The 24,134-nt window shown below is 34.8% G+C and overlaps 1 protein-coding gene across 2 annotated transcripts; it reads left to right on the top strand.

The window, feature by feature from the left end:
- The first annotated feature begins 10,161 nt into the window (after positions 1–10,161).
- On the top strand, positions 10,162–24,019 carry LOC129799904 (transient receptor potential channel pyrexia). 2 transcript variants are annotated; one of them, XM_055844195.1, is made up of 8 exons: positions 10,162–10,366; positions 12,439–12,612; positions 12,683–13,170; positions 17,032–17,666; positions 19,392–19,975; positions 20,034–20,299; positions 22,530–22,908; positions 23,298–24,019. In XM_055844195.1, the coding sequence occupies exons 2-8, from the start codon at positions 12,586–12,588 to the stop codon at positions 23,682–23,684; spliced, it is 2,766 nt and encodes a 921-aa protein (XP_055700170.1). In that variant the 5' UTR covers positions 10,162–10,366; positions 12,439–12,585; the 3' UTR covers positions 23,685–24,019. The 2 variants fall into 2 exon arrangements, with proteins under 2 accessions (XP_055700170.1, XP_055700169.1); XM_055844194.1 differs by having other exon boundaries at positions 12,390–12,612.
- Positions 24,020–24,134: the final 115 nt, after the last annotated feature.

The raw sequence follows: 24,134 nt of genomic DNA, 5'->3' as shown, positions 1-24,134 counted from the left end.
GTGAGGGCTTCGTCACTAAAGCCAGGCTCACAATCAATGACTTTCAGCCATCTCAAAATGGTGAATTCACTTGGAAGGGCATTTTCCAGCTCATTTCTCACGAATCGGTATGCTTTAGGCGAAATAAAATGAAGCTGCACAGCAAAGAACTTCAATTCTTCCTCATATTTCTCATTGAAGAATTCTTTCTGGCCCCTTTCCAGAATACGCTCCACAATGAGACGAATAATTCCATTCAGGGATTCTAGTGAGAATGAAGTTTTGCAGCGCTCACATATATTCGGAGTGGTTTTATCTTTGGAGGAAGACAGTGATTCCATTTTGGTAATTTTTTCATCTCGTCGTCTTACTTGCATAGTAAGAGCATGATTCTTCCTCTTCAAAATTTCAACTTTCTCTTGCAACTTCTTAATATCGTCATTTAATTTCTTAATAATAGCGTCTGAATGATCATTGGCAGACTGATGTTCTGCACCAATGGGCGTTATTTGGAAATCTGTTTCCATAGAAAATTCTTCTACTATCTCGTCAGAGTATGGATCAAGCAACCACTCAATTTCAGGTTCAGGCTCATTATCAATATCAGAGCCACTGACAACTTGGGATTCTACTTGCATGCAACAAGCTTCTGATTCATTGCCACACTTTGATGTCCCAGATTCATCATTTTCCGCATGTGTTTCTGTCAAATCCTATACAAAATAATGTATTTTAGGATGAGAGTTCATTACACAAACTATCCATAATAATTAAACTCTTGACTTAGACTTTATATTCCAAAAAATAAGTTTCTTATAATTTGTCATACAGATAAGTTCTTTTGAATTCAAACTTCAAACTTAAAAAGGAACGCCTCGCGCTTACGATTTGTTACATTTCTGAAAGCGTTTTTACTGCGCATTTTTCATGTAGTAACTCAAAAATATAAATAAAATTAATTATTGATGCATAAATCAGTTGAAACCGATTCGCATCGTATTGAATCCAATTCTAATTTGCAAAAGGCTTTTTCAACGAACCCAAAGTTACTCAAATCAGTTAATACATAAGCTCTCTTAAAGAGTTATATCTACAGTTGAACACCTAAAATTGACTGTTTTGTAGCTTTGCTAGTCAATCGATCGATGTGAAATAACACAAAAATACCTTTTTTATTTCAATTTTGAATACATAATGGCGACGCAGCAGTGCGGAAAGTGAGTGTAACTGTATTTTTGATGTGTTCTACGGCAAGTAATATAACTTACTGTGGGACTTACTTAAATGCAAACGAACTCATATTAAGTCTTAAAAATTCTCTAGATGATTTTTTAAAATAACTATACGGTAGGGCGTTTCAACTAGGAAAAATTTTTTTTGGCACTATTCTGAGGGTGCTCTACATGATGAGACAAGAAAGTTTTTCTTCTACGATCATATGATCAGACGCTGTTTAGAGGTGGCTGAACGACCTTCTCTGTAGTGTAAAATTCGGTAAAATCAGAAATTTGTTCTACAGAGAGGGTCGTTCAGCCACCTCTAAACAGCGTCTGATCATACGGTCGTAGAAGAAAAACTTTCTTGTCTCATCATGTAGAGCACCTTCAGAATAGTGCCAAAATTTTTTTTTCTTAGTTGAAACGCCCTACTATACGGGTAAGGATCTGTTTACTTACTATCGGAAGGGCGGCTGGATCCAGGTAATGCACGTACTTAAAACGCTGCGTTTTGGAATAATTTCTAATCCTGATATCTTCAGGTTTGAAGTGAGCGCTACATACGTGTTTGTCCTGGTTTAGCTCAGAAGCTGTCAGCTTCAAGCGTGTAGCCCAGACTTTACGCAATTCAATGTTACTTGGGAATCTGGAGAAGAGAAATTTTTAGAAAACAAAAATTGTAATTGTAAATAAAAATTAGGTGCAATGAAGCAAATAATTAATTTTCATATACCACTCTTTATTTATAAATAATTATTTTTTAAATGTTTTATTTTTTATGTTGAAAGCATGTAAAAAAATAACAAATTTCAGAAAATTTACCCTTAAAAGACTACATTGATTTTGAAAATACAGTAGACTCTCCCAGATTCGGGCTTTTCGGAACAAAATGTCACCCAAATTAGAGAAATTTGGGCTACGAACTATATGAAATACAATGATTTTTTTATTGTACTATATACTGATATTAAGTTTACATACTCATATTTATTATTGTAAATTCCATGAAAATCCCTGAATAATGCGAAATTACATCATAATTAAGAAAAACCATGGTACATTTGAACATGCTAATTTCTGTCACATTTAACTGCTTTTTTCAAATTAAACTGCTGCCCGAATTAAAAAAAAGTCCGATCTTAAAAGAGTCGAATTATCGAGAGTCTACTGTACCTCTTTTTTAATTTCCCGAAATTTGAAGCCAAATGAAATTCTGAGAAATAAGGGTTTTTCTTCAAATTCCAGGCATTATGCTTATTCATTTTAAAGCATCAATTTCAATAAATTTTTCTTCAAAACTATATTTTTAGTTGGTGTTATAAAAAAACGATTACAGGACACGCTCGTTTATCCGTAGACTCTTTGTCCGGGTGACATAAAAAAAGTCCGTGAGGCAGTTGAATTAAAAAAAATTGTTGACATATTGTCTTCAGTTTTGGGGTTTTTTGTTAAAGCAAATGTGCTCTATCTACTGTAATTCTTTCTCACTGTAACTTTTTTGGACAGTACGCATGTTTAGAAAGAATGTCGATTCAGTTAGGTCAGGATTCACTCCACAAATTTCCAATGTAAAAAACAATCGTTGGATTTGAAACCATTTTATGTGTATCAATCTCAAAATCCGTGTGACATTTTGGTTCCGTTCTCACGGATAAGCGAGTCTACTGTAGTCGAAAAATTAATTCTTATTAAAATTTATTATCACAATTACTAAAATTAAATTACCGATCTTTTGTCTTTAAATTGTATACATTTCCTGAAGACGTTGCTTTAGAGAATGAACTACAAATTTATTTTTAATTCTTTCCTTACAGTTAACGTTAGAAAGTAAAACGTTTTAGTTTTTGATATATTCTATTATAAGTTATGCTGAAATATTTTCATGAAAATATTCTTCAAATGTTGTCTTCTGACACGCTTTGCAAAAAATTTTGTTGATATTTAAAAAATAAAAAAAAAATCAGAGAAAATGCTATTTTTAACGTTCAAAATCCATGTAAATCTTGAATTGTCGTCCCTAATATCTTCTCTAAATTGAAATTAAAAGCATGTTAATTTAGCCTATGATAAAAACATGAAACAACTTTAACGAAGGTTTAATGAAAAAAAAATCTAGAATTCTTTTTTCGCGGAAGAAATTACCCCTGATTCTTCCCTGGTAAAAACGTTGTTCGCGAGAATTTTCACCTACACGACACAATTTAGCTTACATTTTCTGATATATTTGACTGGAGTATAGAAAAACTCTTACAGCATTGCCTTCCTAATTAAATGATTCTTTTTTGGAACTAACTCACTTCTGAATCTCCAGAATCTGTAATAAAAGAGAGCAAAGAGTTTTCCAACTTACCTGTGGAAGGTAACTCCCAATGGATTTCGATGCTTGGAGTTTCCGCAATTTGCCACTTCACATTTCATTTTTTGCACTGTTTTTTCACTGGAAGTCTTTAAACAAACACTGCTTTAGCCACTGATATTAATATTAGTCTGAACTTTCACGAAATATTGCTTTTATTAGCACAAATCAAAATATCTTCCGAATTCCAGAAATATTTTCTCGCAGCGACTGTCAGTGAAGTACTGGAGTTTGCCGTCAGGATCGCCTGCAGTACGCTGGAAAAGCGCTATCACGGTTGAATTTTGAATTCTCTATAGAGAATTTGCTAAAATAACGATGTTGACAGGGGGGTGTTTAAGATGCTTCCCCTCAAAAGTACTTTTGCCTCATTTAACGTTTACCGGTTCCCAACCGATCTGAACCGATTCATAAATCTCTCAAAAGATCCCCCAAAATAGTTTTAAAAGTAATAAAATTGACTTTCAGATAAAAATTACTTATCGGTTCATTACCGATTCACAACCGATTGGAACCGGGTTAGTTTCATAGGAAATTTCAAGACCTTTCCAACGAGCCAAACGTGACCCCATTCGCTTGATAAATGCGCTCTCTAGTGTCTTTTTTAATCTTTGACCTTGAAAACCCGTTAATAGGAATGATTCAACGGTATTTTCGGTGGCAGCCAAAATCCCGAGTGTTCAAAATCCTGAAAGGGATGAAATTATATGGAAGAAAATGTTTAGAATAATTTCCCAAGACACAGAAGATTTCCCTTTGCCTCCAGCAGCGCGCGTGTGCAATCAAGTGAGTAGCTATGACACTTTTAAGAATTCAGGATTTTGGCTTTCGGGATTTCGGCTTTCGGGATTTCGGCCCATTCGGGATTTTGGCTTTCGGGATTTTAACCGGGACCCGTTAAACGGTTAAAGATAGTGACTTCTAGTATTCGATTAACCATTATAAACTCTGTTCAGTAATAAGTTTTCACAGAGACAAAAACCAAGCCATACCTATTCTAAAATCGACTACGAGTCTAAAGTGTAAGTTCACATATTTGCCGCTTTAGTGCTGACTGTTCTTCAATTTCGAATTTTCGATATTCGGGGTCCCATTCAATTCGATATTCCATTCGAAATTGAAGAACATTCAACACTAAAGCGGCGAATATGTGAACTTACACTTTAGACTCGTAGTCGATTTTATGGCTTGGTTTTAGCTCTTTGAAAATTTATTACTGAACAGAGCTTTATAATGGTTAATCGAATACTAGAAGTCACTATCTTTAACCGTTTAACCGTTTACCCTCTTGTTCCAGAATATATTCGAACAAAAATTGGAGGAGGAAGAAAGCATGAGAACAAAAGAAAAAACGTCACTAGAAAATATTCATGTATATGGAAGAGGATCCCTCAAAACTGGATGTCGATATCTCATATCGTTTGGTCATTGCAATTCAATTTACAATTCATTGCTGATTATCATCAATTCAGTGGGATTGCAAATTTTAAGGCCTTTCAAAAGAATCCAAATTTGATCAAATCGATTGAGAAAGAAGCCCTCTTTAAGAGAATTTTAACTTTGACCTTGAAAAATCTATGTCAATTTTTTCCGATCTTATGGACTCTACATATTGGGAGCAACTTTCGTCAAAAATGCGTTTTTTGACAAAAACAAATGTTCTTAATTTGTAGAGACCTTTAAAGAAACACATCTCCGGAAATAAAAGAAATCGTTAGATACGTTTTCAAAATAATCAAAAAACATAGTTTGAATGCGGAAATGGAAAAAAGTGAGGGATACAAAGAAAAATCTTCTCTGAATTAATGTTTTTTTTATGGGGGGTCACTGAAGCCTAGAAGTTGATATCTCTTGCCATTTAACCTCTAGCTCGTCTCTGTTCGAGTTCGAGAAAATCAAAAGGAAAATTTTGATTTAAAAAAAATCAATTAACTAATACTTTGCAAAACTCGAAATGAATGGGTTGTGTACTTTTCTTTCACTTTGGAGTTCGAGCAATAAAAAAAGACGATTTGACTATCAATTAGTCAACACTTCAACGGACACTTCGATAATCCTTGAATTTCGTTTGAATCTCATTTAAATCGCATTATTATGAAGCGGTGCTAAGGATATAAAAGGGATGCTCAAATTTCATCTTGAACATTTTTTCCGCAAACCTCAAACTAATCCTATATTAATCTCCTTGCCAAGCACAATTTATCTCTGTGAATAAAAAATGTCCAAAGGACTAGCTAGGATATCTCTGATAGTGATCTTTTCTGTGCTACCACTCAAAGCGTAAGTCATACGAGAATCTTAATACCTCAAACTCCTTATTAATCTACCAAACTCACACTTACAGTCATATGGATTCATACGACAGTCTCATCTACATGACCTGCAAATATAATTCACAGAAAGCTGTTAGGAATCCCAGTGAATGTCAATTTGGTACGAAGATGAATTACTGCGGGAAACTGGTATGTCTGAAAGGACGAGGAGAGATCTGCGGAGAGGAGTACTACGATGTCATAAGGCATGGGGAATGTGCTAGTGGATTAATGTGCTGTGGAAAATGTGTTGGATGTGATAATGAGAGTTGTGACCAATCCCTCTGTAGGCCCAATAAGCATTACTCCCTAAAACGGAGAGATCCACTCAGCAAATTTCACAAAATAATACTCAGGATTTAAATGCAACAAACAAACAGAAATCAAGAAAGATATGAAAGACAGGAAGATGACCTTTTTCCTGCTCAAGATTCATGGAATAATTACTGAATGATCAATAAAGCTATCCAAGTGATTTGAGAAAACAAAATATTGATTTATTATCCTTAAAATTAGCATAAATAAACCCTGAATAATTAGTCCCCAAAATTGTTCGGAGCTTTGTAAAATAGGAATTTCTTCCAAAACACCTAAAGAAATTTCCTTTGTCATTGTGATAATATACCGGGTTTATATTACCAATCAACTTTGATTCATAGTTTATCGATTGATTACCGATTCATTTTCAATTGCTAAATCTTAGAGGTATGTAGGCATGGTTCGTACGCAGTGAACCTTTAAACAGTGCGAATTTTCTCTTTGGTTGCAAAGATCTAGTTCGTCATTTCTTAGCCACAAGATAGATAATTATTAACCTCATGAGACGAGATGAGAAATGGTAAACCAGCTTTAAAACAAAAAGAAAATTCGCATTGTTTGAAGGTTCACTGTATGCGGACCATGCCTACATTACCCTTTCAAGAATGTTCAACCATCTATGCTCTACGTAACCTACACAATGGCACTGGTGACCACTGCAATTTAGGGGAAAGTGCCCATGCTTTGCACAGTCCCAAGCTTCGTAATGTCTAAATTTTTCCTATGTTTCTCAATAAATGTGACTCATCGCACCCAAAGGGGAATGTTGGCATGGTTCGCACAGAGTGAACCTTCAAACAATGCAAATTTTCCCTTTGTTTGAAGAGAGCTAGTTCGTCATTTCTTAGCCATAAAATACATAATTATTAAGCTCATGTAACGAGATGAGAAATGGTAAGTCAGCTCTCGGCAAACAAAGAGAAAATTCGCATCGTTTGAAGGTTCACTCCGTGCGAACCATGCCAACATTCCCCTATTTCAAAAACTAGGGGAAAGTGTCTAGTTTTTAAAATACATTGCGGAGTCACTTTAATTCAGAAACATAGAAAAAAAATTTAGTCATTGCGAAGCTTGAGATCATACGAAACATGGGCATGGGCACTTTCCCCTTATCAGTGGGATTAGCCTTACCAGTGCAGAAAATTATCAAATTGCATTCATAACAAATTTCCGATATTACCCGAGTTCAAACGAGCTCATGCCCGCTCTACAATAATCTATTCATTCTAACTTCAAATCGTAGTACTTTCGTAGTTTCTCAATAAAAAACTTCTTCGCAAAACGACTATGGAAATTTTTCCTTCATCGCTAATACCACTAAAAGGAACAACCTCAAAAGTTTGCCACTAGATTCCTACTAAACCTACAACAGAAGAATCTGTAGCATTTCCAGTAGAGGAATTCTGTAACAGTATGACAATGTCATATGACAAATTTAAATTTTTTTATGTGATAAATTCGGAAAAATTAACTGAAAATCAGATTCAATTTTCTGATAGGACCTAGTCATTTTTCTGAGTTCTTAACATCCATCGCCATCAAGACTTTATTTTTGTTCGTTAAACATTTTCCCCGCGATATTTGAACGAAAATTAATATGAAAGTTTATAAAATGGAATATAATTTAGGGTGAATGGAACACTTATTGACACTTTAAGAATTTATCATGCTATACATGTGGTTTCAGAAAAAAACATCATACTATGTACTTGCATTTTACCAGATACATTTAATAAATTTCATCATTTTGACAAAAGTGTCAATAGAGGTTCCCTGTCGAAGAGGTGTTCCTTCGACCCTATTAATTTATAGTTAAAAATAAAATTATTAAAATATGTTAATCTCAAACAACATCGGTCATATTAATAATCTTCAAGTTGACTTATGGGAGGTCGTCCGAAGACTCCAAGTCAATATTTTTAACCATTCAACACTTAAATCTTAAATGTACAAAAACATTGTATTTTTTACTTACCAATTTTAATTTTATGTTGCTTATATTTGTTTTTGATATAAATATTCTTTTGAGATACTAATCTTTTAAATTAAAAATCTAACGTAAAATAAATTTTCATATTGTTTTTTAGAACACTGAAAAAAAGAGGGTGCGATTAACATTTTTTCCTCAGAACTTTAACACTTTTTAGATGTAAAAATAATCAAAATTTTTTAATGTTAATTTTACAACTTTTTAAGGGTAAAATCAACATGAAAAAGGGTACCTTTAACCCCTAATACATCTAAAAAGGGTAATATTTACACCGATTTCGGATCAACACTGTAGGGTAAAATTAACATTTCCGGAATGTTATTTTAACTTTTTCGAATTTCTCTCAGTGAAGGATAATTTTTATGATCGTTTATCACGTATACATTTTTTTTAAACAAGTTCTTTAAAAAGTATGAATTGTCTTAAAATTTTAATGTGTAGTGTGATACAAGGATTAAGGAAAGATGATAAATAGAACCGAAACTTATTAGTGAGAAGTTGGGCATCTTTAAAATAGGATTTTTCCTTCCTATTTGCAAATGGAATTGGACCTTACTATAATGAATTTAGCTCCACAAACCAACTGGGAATCTAAATTACATTATTATAATGATCAGTATCCATTCAAAAATAGGATTAAAAAAACTATTTTAAAGTTCCCTCATTTTAAGGGTACCTCAATTCTCCCTATATTCTACAATTTACAGATTTATAGGGTTAATATAAATAGGGTGAAAGGAACACCTCTTGACACTTTAAGAACTCGTCTCAGGACTTATTTACGCCCTACTCTCTACCATTTGGAATACGAAATTCGAACATTTATCATTATCGAAAAACGAAGATTAATGGAAAAACGTTATATTACTTAGATTTTATTGAATGCATTAAATAAATTAAAACATTTGTCAAAAGTTTCAATAGGGGTTCCCTGTCGAAGAGGTGTTCCTTCGACCCTAGTTACAATTAACTCTTGTATTTAATTTTTGTAATGTTATAATAAAGTTTGTTACGTAGGCAAAAGGGATTCAAATCAAACCTGTGCCAAGGGCACAGGTCTTATCGTACTCCTATACAATCTACAATCTAATTTTTGTAATGAATAAAAGGATTTCTTAAAATTTTCAAATAAGCATTTGAGAATAGCCTAATTCAGAACCTTGTCCAAATTGGAATTTTTCCTGAATAAATACTATTACGCCCTCTAGTTTTGGAGGAGACTCGTTACTTATTATTTCCCATAGTAATTTTTGATTTATATAATTGTGTAGCTCAGAGGCAAAATTGAACACATCCTATGGTTAAAGCATGGGATATGTTCAATTTTGCCTCTGAGCTCCACAATTATCTATGTCACGTCACAATCTTTGTATTTGATTCTTAGCGCTCCAGATAAATCAAAAATCAATTTATATTGATAACTTTTATTAAGAAGTTCCTATTTAGACAAGGTTCTTAATTAGGCTTTTCTAGCCAAAGAGAAAAGCGATGCAAATCGCCTCTATGAATAGTCAGATAATTATATCTTGATTACTTATAATTAGTTTATTTTAAGTTTATTCTTAGTTTGTTCTAAGTAAATAAATTCGATATACTAAACTCTGATGGTACGCATGAGGAAAATTAATACACCTAAGAACCTGAAGACCTCCTCATTTTCATTTTATATTCTCCCAAACAGAAGATTAAGAAAAAAACCAGCCATTGACAAGAATAATATTTCCATCGCAGAAGACAGAAAAATTATTTTAACCTAAATATTTTCCAATAAAAAAGAAATTGGTAAGAAAAAGTGGCTAAATTCTTTCATATTTAGGAGAACACCTCTAAAGTGAAGTTGGACGTTTTGGGGGAGAGAATGGAAAGCAAATCTAAATGAGCACGATATTTGCGGAGAATCTCGAATAAACATACTATAAACATCTTACTTCTGTATATTTTAAACATTTCTACGAATATGTGCTTCAGTTAAGTGTGAAGTTTTTCTTCAGTCTGTGATCAACAACATTTCGAAGTGGTCGTGATTCTTTTTCTCATTTGGTATTTTAAAAAAAATTATTTTTCATCACTTTGACTCATTCCAGAAGACTTTTTTTTGTTAATTTCAATGTGATCCTGCGGTGAACTATTTTCTGTGAAGTGAATCTATTTGATCTACATATTTGCAATTTTTTTTGTGAATTTGTGCATCAAGGTGTGATTTTAGAGGATTTATTGAAAATAATTAGAAATAAATGCTAGAGAATCTTCATAGGACTATCTCTACATTTGCATTTTGTGATCCCAAAAGCGCAGATACTTTGTGGAAAGATAAAATTTATTATAGAACTTTAACATGATTAATTTCTTCCCATATTTCAACGAGTCGTTATTTATTTGCAATGCTCCAAAGAGACTGCATATGTTACATTTTGCGCTTTGATACTAATTTTTTTTCTTGCTTCTGGTATCAATATAACACTCTGCAGAAAGTTTACTTGGAAATTATCTATCGATGCATAAGACACACGTATCGTAGTGCAAGAAAAAAGAGTAATTTCTTTATAGAGCGTAACAAATTTTAAATTGAAACCCTCAATCCGTTACATTGTTTAATTACAATTCTTAAGTCTTGTTGTTTATACAAACCATTTTACGAGCATTTACAACTCTTTTTTTTAGTACTTTTGCATAAAAGAACGTGGTAAAGGGTCTAGACTTTGCGGAATGCTCGAAATCACGACTTTGATGAATATGACCTCAAAATTTATTTCGTATAAATTATTTGGATGAATAAAGTTGCGTTGCAGTTCAATACTCCTGAAATAAATGATCATTACTCACGAGTTCGAGGAATTCGCAAAGTTTCTAAACTGCGTCATTTATTTCCATGTTTACCGATTCATAACTGATTTAAACTAATTTGCAAATTCTTCCTCAAATTCGTTTGAAAAGAATGCAATTGATTTTGGCAAAAAATATTCATTTTTATAAAAAAATCCTAATTGGTTTGTCACTTTGGTTTAATTTCCAGTTCAGACTTGTCCGGAATTCCAAGACCTTTCAAATAAATCCAAACTTATCCAATTCGGTTAAGAAATACGATCTCCAGAATCATTTTAAACTTTAACCTTGAAAAACTGTCAGATCACCGGAATTTCGCAGATGAAACTTCCTTCCGGAAAATTTCAAAAACATTTTGACAAATGAAAAATTATTACAAAAACCGTTTCTGAACTACAGGGAATTTCACTTTGAAAGCATTTTTCGGGACCGAAAAAAAGCCTACACATTAACTCCAGCGTCATAGTAAAATTGCATATCTGCAGGAGATATCTTTGGGATAAGTTATGGAAACGCCATGATGCATGCAAAACGTTTTCGACGCCAATTTTGCAGCCTATTTGCAGCGCCAAAGGTTCATTATGGCTCCGGTACACCTTTTAGATCAGAAAAATTTAAAGAAATCAAAATTCAGATTCCTTTCTTTCAGTTTTACATATGTCCATCTCATTCTTTCGTACTCCAAATTCGATTGTGCTAAATTGAATTTGTTGTGACGTTTAAAAGAAGAAGAAGAGTGCGAAAGAATGAGATGGACATATGAAAAATGTGTGAGAAAGAAAGGGATTCAAATTTCGACTTCATGAAATTTTCCTGATCTAAAAGGTGTGCCAGAGCCATAGGAAATGTGTATCAAATTTACCGCGTGAAAAAAATGCATATATTTAGGGGCTTTTCAAAAATTATTTTATAAATAATGGCCTCTACACATTAGGAGCAATTTTTGTCAAAAATTGCTTTTTTGAAGGAAATTCCCTGCAGCGTTGTAGGGGGAAACGTCAAATTTCTGTCAAAAACGCAATTTTTGACGAAAATTGCTCCCAATGTGTAGACGCCTTAAGCTCCCAATAGTAGGCAATTCATATCAATTTCTTTCAGTCCGTTTCCTCTCAAGCCGGAACTCCTTGCATTCCGAAAAAAACACCCCTATCAAGGTATCAAAAATCAGAGACATTACACATATTCCTCTCTCCCTGGATTTCGTGCAATAAAACATTAGATCAATATTATTCAAAGCCACGCATTAATGATCGCAGGTTAATTATAGTACAATATACAGTAAAATCAACATGATTGTTTCTTTTTTAAACACAAATATACACAGATGAGGAAATTTTATTCACAGTTTTTCGTCTGCATTTTTTTTTAATTGTGCAACTTATGTTTGTTTGCAGTATTAACCAATGTTTAATTAAATTTTGACAACAATTTCTGACCACATAGAGAGGCATGGTGGATCTTTTATGGGTGTTACAACAATGTTACTGCAGTTTATGGACCATTAAAAAGCCCACTTAATCGATCAATACCAACACAATTAATAATAGATCCAAAAATAGAATTAAAAAATAAACTGAAGTGAAAAGGAAAATGGATTCTGTACGATTTTCTATCATTGTAAGTATATATCCAAAATTCTTCACTATCTCTAACTTCCATCTGTGACCAAAAAAAATCCTATGTTTAGGAAAATGATTTAAAGTGGAATCAAAAGAATCCAGAAGTGTTGGAAGGTGAAGAAGACAATAAGAGCATATCGAGTGAGAGTAGTGTTGAAGGTGGAACAGTTGATGTATCCAGTATTCCTCCCCTACCATGTGAACAAGATATCTGGCAATCTCATGAGATTGACAATTCCCTGAAGACTTTGCCAAATTATGAAAAAATAAACGAATTGATAGAATGTGGAGATCTGGATGGTTTAACTCACACGCAGCGTGATATAAATACAGCACTTTTGCTAGCTGTTTGGCATCAACGTCCAAGCTGTGTAGTCTCTCTGCTAAATGAGTTCAATGCTGATCCCAATACATCAGACCTCAAAGGACGCACGCCATTGCATTTGTCCTGCTCAAAGGGCGACTTTTTCACTACAAAAGTCCTCCTCAGGCATGGAGCTAAAGCCCATCAATGGGATGATAGCTTAAAGGCTACACCACTTCACTGTGCAGCAAGGTAAGGGATATTACTCCTTGAATAAGCTACGCCTATAAAATAATTTAAGCCACGCCTCCTATCGCGCCTGTACTTATCGATTTTCCTTGTAAAATTAAATTTTAATTAAGGAGATTTACCAGAAGAACTACCTACTAGTAATCCCGGACTTAACTGAGGAAGAACAGGAAAAAATCATCTGTTAACTATAAGCCACGCCCCTTACGAAAAATGAAATTAATAGCTCGTGATGAGGTACATCAGCTTAGGCCCTTAGCAGATTCCGGCTGATCTTTCAGAATATTTATTTCATGAAATTTGGTAGTAAAGGATCAACCCAAACAACGTCGGAATAGGTTCATGGATTACAATTTTTTCATAAGTTTTCTCGAGGTAGCCTGAGTCTATTTGTATAAAGGGATAGCGGATAGTGGTGAAATCGAGCTAGGTTTTTTAGGACAATCTATGTCCTTCCGATGAGCGTTGGAATCTGTTGACCAAATTCTATGAATCAAACACACAATATCACCAGAGCTTCCGACACTTATCTTGTCTTCCTCAATGGTTCTTGGTTGGTCTTTTCTTTAAGATTTTTGTCACTAATTCCTATACTTTCTTATGCATCAGTTTTTGAATTTAGTTATGAGTGAATTTTCTTCTTTCTTTTATGGCATCTACACATTAGGAGCAATTTCTTTAAAAAAAAATGCTTGTAGGCAGAAACGTTAGAATTTTTTAAAAAAGGCAATTTTTGACGAAAATTACTTCTAGTGCGTAGATGTAGACACCATTATGCACAGCGAACGGACTGATGCCATTCCGTTCGCTGTGCACCGCTGTGTTCGTGCAGTAGTGACAAAAAACCTAAATACCAGAAAACTGTGATACAGTAGAGTCTCGCTATAGTCCATATTTGGTTCCAGATTTGACACTTGGGTCTCACTATAGTCCATATTATTTTTTAAAATTATCAACGACTTTTAGTATTGAAATTGCTCGACGGATTCCACTTTCTTTGCCATTGTCCTCGCTCTCTTCATTATGGATCACAATTATCACAACTCAATAAACTTTATCAAAAATATTAAAATAATTAAGATAACATTGCATGTCGCGTACTAAAAAACATAACCCAACTTAAAATCAGTGTTTTGAAATCAACGGTCGATAAATTGTGGACTATAGAGCGATGGCCTATAGCGAGACTCTACTGTATCAGAATTTTAATTAATTAGTTTTTTTTATTCCTCATCCACCGACCATTTAAGCCCTGGGAGGGACAAGACAATGGGGACTGATCTGAGCTCAGTAATAATTTTAGGTGAATTTTTAGGCAATCGGGCCACAAGAAACCGGGAAATCCGGCCAAGTTTCATTGGACAAATGGCCGCAGTAAAAAAATAAATAAATAAATAAAGACCAACCAAGAATCACTGAGGAAGACACGGTAAGTGCCGAAAGCTCTGGTAAAATTGTGTGTTTGATTCATCGGATTTGATCAAGAAATTCCGGCGCTCACCGGAAGGACATTATTGTCCTAAAAAAAAACCTAAAACGTACGTGCATGAAACAATTTCCCCAACGCTTGACATGAAATCAGTGGTAGGGTCGGAAGAACGACTGTTCGACAGAGAACCCCTATTGACACTTTTGTCAAAATGTTGAAAATTATTTAATGTACCTATCTAGTAAAATATAAGTAATATAACGTTTTTTCTGTAATATACCTTTTATTATAAACAAAGATGTTCAAATTTCATATCCCAAATATAGTACAGAGTAGGGTGTCAATAAATAGGTGCTGACACGAGTTCTTAAAGTGTCAATAGACGTTCCTTTTACCCTAGTAGGGTTTGGATTTTGTTTCTTTCATCGGCGTCGTTTCAAGAGAATTTAATTAGCTTTCATTTGGTGAAATTCTTGTGTTGATTTTTCACCGAGTAGGGTAAAGTGGTACAAGTTGGACAGTGGTACAAGTTGGACAATGGTACAATTTGGACAGGGCTTTTCGTCTTGATAAATTTAGTACTTCATTTTTATTTGTATATTTTTAATGCTTTAGTTTTATAATTTGGTTTCTTGTGCTTAGAAACAAATTTTGTACTGTATTTATCAAAAAAAAAGCCATGTCCAACTTGTACCGGCGAATTGTCCAACTTATAACACTAATTCCAAATTATACACTTTACCCTAATTAAAAAAAAGATAGGAACATTCGCAAATTAATAGTTGACACTCATCTCAAAAATCCAAATGCGAGTTATGTTGAAATCGCGAAATTGACCGAGAAATGCCGCTCTACTGTTCGAAAGATTATAATTCGGTTCAAGGAACTCAAGACTGTTGCTCGTAAGCCAGGAAGTGGCCGAAATCCTGGGATTGAGGACAAGAGAATGGAAAAGAAAGTGCTACTTACGAGAAGCAACCCAATTTTCAGTGCGATATGTTGGCTAAATGGGAATACCTTGGAGCTTGGTCCAGAAAATCAAGAAGAGGAATGGTTTGATAACCTACAAAGCCAAGGCTGCTCCCCATCAGACCGACAAACAGCGAAAACGTGCTGAAACAAGGTCGAGGAAACTCAACGTTCACCTTTTCAAAGGAATCCAAGGCTGTACTTTGATGGACGACGAAACCATCGTTAAAGGTGAATTCAATCAGCTTCCTGGGTATGAATTCTGAGATGCGTGAGTTACTCACGTGAGAAATTCACGGCATTAAGATCACCTTTAGTTATCGTTTTATAAAGCTTTCGTAAAATCTATACTGTTAATTCTTAGGTGCATTTAGTGTTTCATATGATACTTAACACGAAAACTTAACGAAGCTTTTACAAAAGACGATCCAAAAGTCGTGAGTTTCTCGCGTGAAAAACTCACGCATCTCAGAATTCATACCCTGGTCAGCAATTTTACTCAGCAAAGACACGTACGGGTGTTTTTGGTACAAGAAGTACGACAAATTCCTGATTAAATTCCGTCGCAGCCCTGAATTCAGGTATATCACAACGGGCAAGATGAACAAGGAGAACTACATAAAAGAGTGTCTCCAAAAGAGACTTCTGGCTCTCTACCAAGCCCATGAGATCTCCCCACTTTTTTGGCCTAATCTGGCAACATGCCATTATGCGAAAGCCACCCTGTATCAGTAAGAGCGATGTGCAATATGTGGAAAAGATATTCAACCCTCCCTGTACCCCGGAAGTCCGCCCGAATGAGAAATACTGGGGAATTTTGAAAGAAGATCTCAGGAAGAAGGCTCAGTCAGCTAGAGACTTGCCGCATTTCAAGAGAAAGTGGAAGAAAATCGTCCGTAACCGCGGAGAAGGACTTGTCAAGTCTCTAATGACAGGAATTAAAAATAAAATATGCGAGAATTCGGCGAGAAGTCATTGGATTAAAGAAAAAACCAAACACATAGTAAAATCCTAATAAAATTATCTTTCCAAAAATATTTTTGTTTTTTTTTATATGCTGTGGTTAATATTTGAGAGCCATTTTTCAATGGAGAAATTTCAGCGTGCAGATGCTTTAGCTGAGTCTATTTGGATCGTTATTCTAGATAAGATGTTTAACCAAAAGCCGTTCTAGAATACCTGCAAATCTCATTTAAACTTAAAGTTCAAGGGAATATTGCGCACCTAATTATTTTATTAACCTGAAAAGTTTAGCAAAGTGAGGTTATGACTAACATAACTTTGAAAAATTTATTCAAACTTTGAGTAGATCTAAAACTAGAATTTCTCGAATTTCGTCAATTAACGTAGAAAGAAACATTTCACATAAGCTTGTCTCAAAAGAAGGCGTGGCTAAACTTTATTTGAGGGGCGTGGCCTCTTTATTATGACCGCTCTATGAATTCTAATCCTGATACTTCTTTCAGTGCCGGCAGTGCTGAATGCATTCAACTCCTTTTGAGAAACGGAGCACAACTGAATGCTGGAATTGAAAGAAGATCAGCCCTTCACTATGCTGTTGAGCGAAACATTGTTCATTGCGTCAAGACACTCCTGCAATATGGAGCAAATCCCAATACTCCCCAAGTCTACACAGAGACCCCTCTTCATGTGGCTGCCAGTTTGGGCTATGATAAGTGCATGAAGCTTCTCCTGGATCATGGCGCAGATGTTAGATCGCAGTTTGGCAAAAGACGCCTAACGGCCCTGCATTTAGCCGCTGAGGATGACTACAAGGATTGTGTTCAATTGCTGTTGGATGCTGGTGCAAAGATTGACGTGAGAAATCATCTGGATCAGACTCCATTGATTCTAGCCTGCCTTGGCCAGGCTACATCAACCTTGGAGCTACTTATAAAGCGAGGAGCTGATGTTCATACCATCTACAAAGACGGCCGAACAGCCCTCCATGCGGCAATAGTGAAAGATAACAAATCATGGGATTGCGCCAAAATGCTTCTACGTGCTGGTGTTGATGTTAATCGTCCAGACAATTATGGTTACACACCAGTTCACATAGCCGCTCTCAATGAATTCAGTTCCTGCGTTCACATGCTCATCGGTAAATCAGACAAAACGCAATTTCCCCAAGAAGCAATAAATCTCAGAAAATGATTTATAGCTGTGTAAAAGTGAAATTTTATAGAATCAAAAGCTTTCCTTGAAGGCTCTTGAGAAGGGCCCCTCTAGAGCCAAAACTGTTCTCAATTGGGTTGATGTATGAAATAAAAGGGCGAAAATGGGAACAATAACGGCGAAAGGGTAAACAGTTTCGGCGAAAATAGGAACAGTTTTGGACGAGTAGGGTTAATTTAGATAAAGAATGGCCAACCTTGATTATGTGTATAGGATCTTGATATGTATATGAATATGATCCTTGCAGATGAGTACAAATAGTAAGGATCACCAAATCAAGGATATTTTTGCTAATTTTTTAAATAGCCTGAATAATTCCTAATGGCTCCGGTACACCTTTTAGATCAGGGAAATTTCATGAAGTCGAAATTCGAATCCCTTTCTTTCTCACACGTTTTGCATATCGTCAGTTAAATCAGCATTTATCGTAACTTCATTTTTGCGATTTTGAGATATATACATATTTGGAATCAGCGTAATTTTGTTTATTAAACGCACTTGTGAAAAAGAAACTTTTATAAGCCCAATAAAAATTATTTTAAACAAAAATTATCGTAAGTGCCCTTATTTAACAAAAATTTATCAGAATTTGTCGTAACTTCCATTTTTGGGGAAGTTACAACAAATTTCCTTACAAAATTTTCAATAATCAGCATTTGCCGTAACTTCTTTTGCTTACTTGCGTGGCATATAATTTGCAGCAAAATTGCAATATTTCTTAATAAAACGTTTATAAACTCTTCCAAATATCCAAGGACAGTGCGAATAGTGTAACATGAAATCATTTTAATTCAATATTTGCGAGAAAAAAGTGAGAAAAAATCCCTACACATCTGTCATTAATTCAAAACAAAACAAGCGACGTGGCGCACAAAATTTATTCAATAAAACTTATGAAATAAAAGCTTTTAGGGACAGGGACCACAGTTTAATTGACTAATTTAGTGAAATAAAGGCACTCATTATCACTAGAGTAATTAAAATTGATATAATGTGTTTTTGAAAATTGTCGTAACTTCCAAGATCTCCATACATTGGAAGTTACGGCTTTATAAACGATGGAAGTTACGATAAAATATTATTGTGTTTCTTCTAACATATTTCTCAATATTGCAGCTTTTAAATCATTTTATAAAGATTTTCTCAAGTTAACTTACAGTTTATTAGTGTCACTTTCATTATTTTGACTCAAAAGTATCGCATTCGGGGCTCATTTTTAAGAAAAATAATATTGAACTGAAAATTTCGTCTCCTGAAAAGTTGTCAAAAGGAAGTTACGACAAATGCTGATTTAACTGACGATATGACTATCTCATTCTTTCGTAGTCTTCTTCTTCTTTCAAACATCACAATAAATTCAATTTAGCTCGATTGAATTTAGAGTGTGAAAGAGTAAGATAGACATATACAAAATGTGTGAGAAAGAAGGGGATGTGAATTTTGATCTCATGGATCCTGATCGGAGCCAACAAAGATATGATTGATCGAAAATCGTGAAATCAGCTCGCTGGATACTTTGCGGTCCGGAAAGAGTTAATAATTTACTTATAAAGCCTTGAGGGAGTTTTTGGTTCTATAAGCACAGCTAATTTGCTACTTGGGTACACGCTCGCAGTTTCCACTAATTGTCCATTTCTTTTTTTATTTTTAGAGCACGGCGCAGACATAACATCTCGCACAAATGGTGGTGTTAGTGCATTGAGCTTCATAGTCAGGAGAACACCAGAAGTCATTCCCAAATTCATCAGCAAACTCGACAATTCCATTAAGGTCAACGAACACGAAATTGGGGATGTCGACTGTGAGATTAAGTTAGATTTTAGACTTCTGGTACCCAATAACGAAAGGGGAGAAACAGAATTACTCCTGGCATTTATAGAAGTTGGTCAGAAGAGGATTCTCAAGCATCCACTGTGTGAGACTTTCCTCTTCCTCAAATGGAGACGAATCCGAAAATTCTTCCTCTTCAGCTTATTCTACCACTCCATCTATGTCCTCCTCTTCACCCTCTACATCCTTGGAGTCTACGTCAAGGATTGCCCACTGACATCCAGCTCAACTGATCACTGCAAAATCCCACCCTATGTTATTCCTGTTGGCTACCTAGTTCTCATCCTCAATCTCCTTCTACTCGCAAAGGAACTCTTTCAAATGGCTCATGGATTCAGTTCGTACATCAGATATTGGGAAAATTGGCTACAGTGGACAATTATACTAGGTGGATTTCTTTGTGCGGTAAGGATTCATGCAAGCACCAATTGAAGCATCAATAAACTTTATATATTTAATTCAGACACCACAAGCTCTCATTTCGGACGACTTAACCCTCGTGCCCAAATGGCAACATCACATGGCTGCAGTTGTTATATTTCTGGTTTGGGTTGAGTTAATGATGTTGGTTGGAAGATTTCCAATCTTTGGTCTCTACGTCCAGATGTTCACCAAAGTTGCTGTCAACTTCTCAAAATTCCTCCTCGCTTACTGCTGCCTCCTCGTGGCTTTTGGCCTGACCTTTGGGGTCCTCTTTGCCAATTACCCAGCCTTCAAGACTATCCCATGGTAAGTTATTTAGTCACACCGCATGACTAGAAGCATGGTATTTTTTATCATTAAAACGTCTTTTAAACACGTTAAACACTACGTCGCATCGGCAGATTTACTAAAATTTGACTACTTTGACAGCTGTCAAAATCGTAAGTTCAATGTCGAAATACTGACGTCACGGTGACTATCATTTGTTAATGAAATTTTCCAAAAACCGCAAAAACCAATTTTACCCAGTGAATTTTCACCCAAAATTCTCGTACACTCCCATATTGGGAATATCTTAAGAAATTACCCTAGAGCTGTGGAAATTTCCCAAGAAAATCACAAGGAATTCTTTATGAATTTTTAGTCTTGGAAAATTCGTTGGTTTCTTAGAGAATTCCTAGAGAAATTACCTCGCTTACACAGGTAGAAATTTTCTATGGAGATCGCAGGTATTTCCCAAGACCATTTTCAACTTCAGAAAAAAGAAAAGAGAAATTTTGATGATTTCTTGTGGAAATTTCCTCAGATAATTTTCTAAAGAATTCCATGAACTTTCCTACAAAACATTCTATGTTGACTTCGAGATTTTTCCCTTGATATTCTCCAAATATTTGCATGGGAAATATTCCCTTCGTTTTTCTGAATTTTCCAAAGTTTCTTCAAGATTTCTTGGGGAAATCTTCAGGAAATTTCCTACGGAGGAGGTATGATAAATTCACTAGCCTGACTCTCGAAAATTTATTTCCACTTTACCATTCGAGATGAATTGAATAAACAAGTTATAATAGAAAAAAGAAATTTCTTAAGAATTTCATGGAAAAATTCATAGGAAATAATTTTTTACTTCAGAATATACTTCAGTCGAGATGTTTTTATTAGAAAAAAATCATATAGAACATCGAATACTCAAGTGAAAATAGTAAAATTTGTAGAGAAAAAGTTGGGAAAATTCGTAGAAAATTCCCAGCAGAGACGGGGAAAATTCAATAGGTTTTCTCCAAGAAATCCATATGAAATTAATTTTCACTTAAGGATATACTTCAATCGAGATTTCTGTTTTGGAAAAAGTTTATGTGTAACATCGAAGAGTAATATATGGGTATAATATTTCAAGCAGAGAATTTAGCAAGAAGTACAGGAAATATCTCCATTTAGGCTACTAAAACTCAATGGTCTCTTTCAAGGAAGCCCCGAGGATCTCGCGTAGGGAATCAAAATTTAAAAAAAGGAAGAAGGTAAATTAAAAGATAAATTAATATAAAAAATAAAAAAATATATAAAATAAATGCAAGAAAATAAAAAAGGAAAACAAGTAAAAAAATTATAATAAAAAAAATCAAATAAATCCTTTCCTGGAGATTTAATTGGAACAGATCCCCCAGTTTTTCCTACATTTGGACCAAATTTCTCGGGAAAATTTAGGCAATTTTCAGATGCACATGGGGATAATTCATCAGACACTCCCGGGTATATCCGTGGAACAATTCTCCCAGTTTTCCAGGAATTTTACTAAAATTTTTCCGAAAAATCTATAGGAAATTTCCCTAAAAAATCGGGAAGAAGTTCATCAACCTTTCCTAGAAATATCCCTTCTAAAAATTCCACAGTTTTTCTGTTGTTTTTTCGAGATTTCTCCAGAAAATCTATAGAAGAGCTTTTACAAAAAACTTAATTAAGTATTTAGTGTAAAGGCTGAGTCCATGCCATGTTAGTTTTGCCAGAAATACTTGAGATAGAATGTTCATATTTTGGGATTAGTTTCCTACAGATTAATAGATGAATTTTTTGAAAAGAAAAAAAAAATTATCTAATATGGGGGCGCAGGGAGCCTCTGTCAAACACGCATCTTAACGGTCACTGAATTTAAATTCTGTGCAATAATTCATTACAAACTCTATTGCTTTAGATAGAGCAACTGTCCAAGAAAACAAATTGGCAACCAGAATTCAAATCAGGAAAGAGGAAAGAGGCCAATTTTAACAAATTCGACGGGATGTCGCATTTTTCGTCCGCCATTTTCAGCAAAAATTTTGCATGACGTTCCGCGGAGCAAGAAAACAAAAACAAAATGTATTTTCATCTCTGTTGGACTATTTTTCCCAAGTAATTGAAGAATTAAAGTTATTAAAAATACATACCCGACAGCAATTTGGATAGCAATTGTCCAGAAATAAATCATCTAAAATCACTCAATTAGCGTGTAATGTATAATACCATGGTAAGGAATGGGTTAACTTTGTCTTTCTCTTTGCAAAAGGGCATTCCTGAAAACGATAACCATGATGGCTGGAGAGTTGGAATTTGAGGATATTTTCTACAACAGTGGACCAATAAACTATCCTGTAACTGCTCATGCAATGTTTCTTGCATTTGTCCTGTTGGTCACTGTCATCCTAACCAATCTCCTGGTAGGTTTGGCAGTCAGTGACATTCAGGGACTTCAGGCATCTGCTGGACTCGACAGATTGTCTCGTCAAGCTGAACTCGTTTCTCGCCTGGAGAGCCTGTTCTTCTCGAAACTCTTGAGAAAACTCCCTCCCCGGATTCTAGCAATTTGTCAGAGAAGTGCACTTTTGAGAACTTCCCGTTGGCACTTGCAGTTCTGCATCAAACCCAATGATCCCCGAGAAAAAAGGGTAAGTTCATATTTGACTTAAGCGGTCTTCAGACTAGAAGTTTAGCCTAGTTCCCGGAGATCTCAAAATCCTAAATAGCGAGCAATTTTATTGATTTTTGTGAGCCTAATATGTTATCTTTAATAATCCAATTCAAAGGTACATTTTTCCAAAAAATCGTAATTGATAAAAAATTAGAGCAGTTAAGTCATATGGCTAAGCATTATGACCAGCACACAATAACTTTTGTTTGTAAACATGTTTTCAAAATTTCCTATGAGAATGAGCGAGATGACTAGATATAGATCTCACTCATTCTCATTGAAATGTCAAAAATATGTTTACAAACAAAAATTATTGTGCCCTGGGCATTAGATCTGAAGCCTAATGAGATTTATTGTGCTTTTCAGCTACCCAAAGATCTCATGCTCTCAATCTACAAATTAGTGGCTGAAAGACGCGATCGGAATCAGAGTATGAAACGCCGGAACTACACAATGTTCAAGGAATCAATCATCGACAAGGGAAACTATGTGCAATTGCGGAAGAACACCTCACAAACATCCACAAATCCCAGGCCCAAAACCATCTCGGAAAACCCAAAGATCTTCTACAGAAATGCCAGATCAACTCCTCCGCCGATTGCTCTAAAAATCAGCGACTTGGAGGGAGATTGTGGGAAGAGCAATCCAGGAAGTGTTTTGGAGAAACTCAACAAACTGGAGGAGGAGATTTTGAAGCGTTTCGACGAAATCAACAGAGAAATTGTGTTTATCAAGATGCGCATGGAAACGTGACTAATGCCCAGAAATTTACTTTTATTTTGTAAAAAAAAATGTATCTGATAGTAGCTGATAGTTCAGGAAGAGTAAAAGGGACCCAGTTGTGCTTCTCATTCTTGCAGTTTCAGAAAATTATTTGCAAAATAAAAGTAATTGTGCGCTGCCCTTAATCAACAATCAACAATTATACCAAAAAGTGAAAATATCCAAATAATTATCAAAAATAATTATCAGTTCATACCACACTTGCAATAATTATCAATATACTCCCATTTTCAAGTATGACAATAAATAATTTATAATAAAACGTCTCATGAGCAGAAATAAAAATAAAACTGAATCTTACCTTTTGAAAAGAGTCCGTTGATGGGGTTCCGGAAGCCTTTTTGCAGGGATTTTCTCAATTTTCTCACAACACACACTTAAAGTATACTTTCATTTAATACAGAATATATCACAAAGATA

Source organism: Phlebotomus papatasi, chromosome 1 (assembly GCF_024763615.1).
Source record: "Phlebotomus papatasi isolate M1 chromosome 1, Ppap_2.1, whole genome shotgun sequence".
NCBI lineage: Eukaryota > Metazoa > Arthropoda > Insecta > Diptera > Psychodidae > Phlebotomus > Phlebotomus papatasi.
This window is presented reverse-complemented; position numbering and strand designations above follow the sequence as displayed.

Coding starts and splice junctions, on each gene's coding strand:
- LOC129799904 (XM_055844195.1), top strand. CDS start 12,586: ATGGATTCTGTACGATTTTCTATCATT. Junction 20,300..22,529: donor GCCTTCAAGACTATCCCATG/GTAAGTTATTTA, acceptor TCTTTGCAAAAG/GGCATTCCTGAAAACGATAA. Junction 22,909..23,297: donor ATGATCCCCGAGAAAAAAGG/GTAAGTTCATAT, acceptor TGTGCTTTTCAG/CTACCCAAAGATCTCATGCT.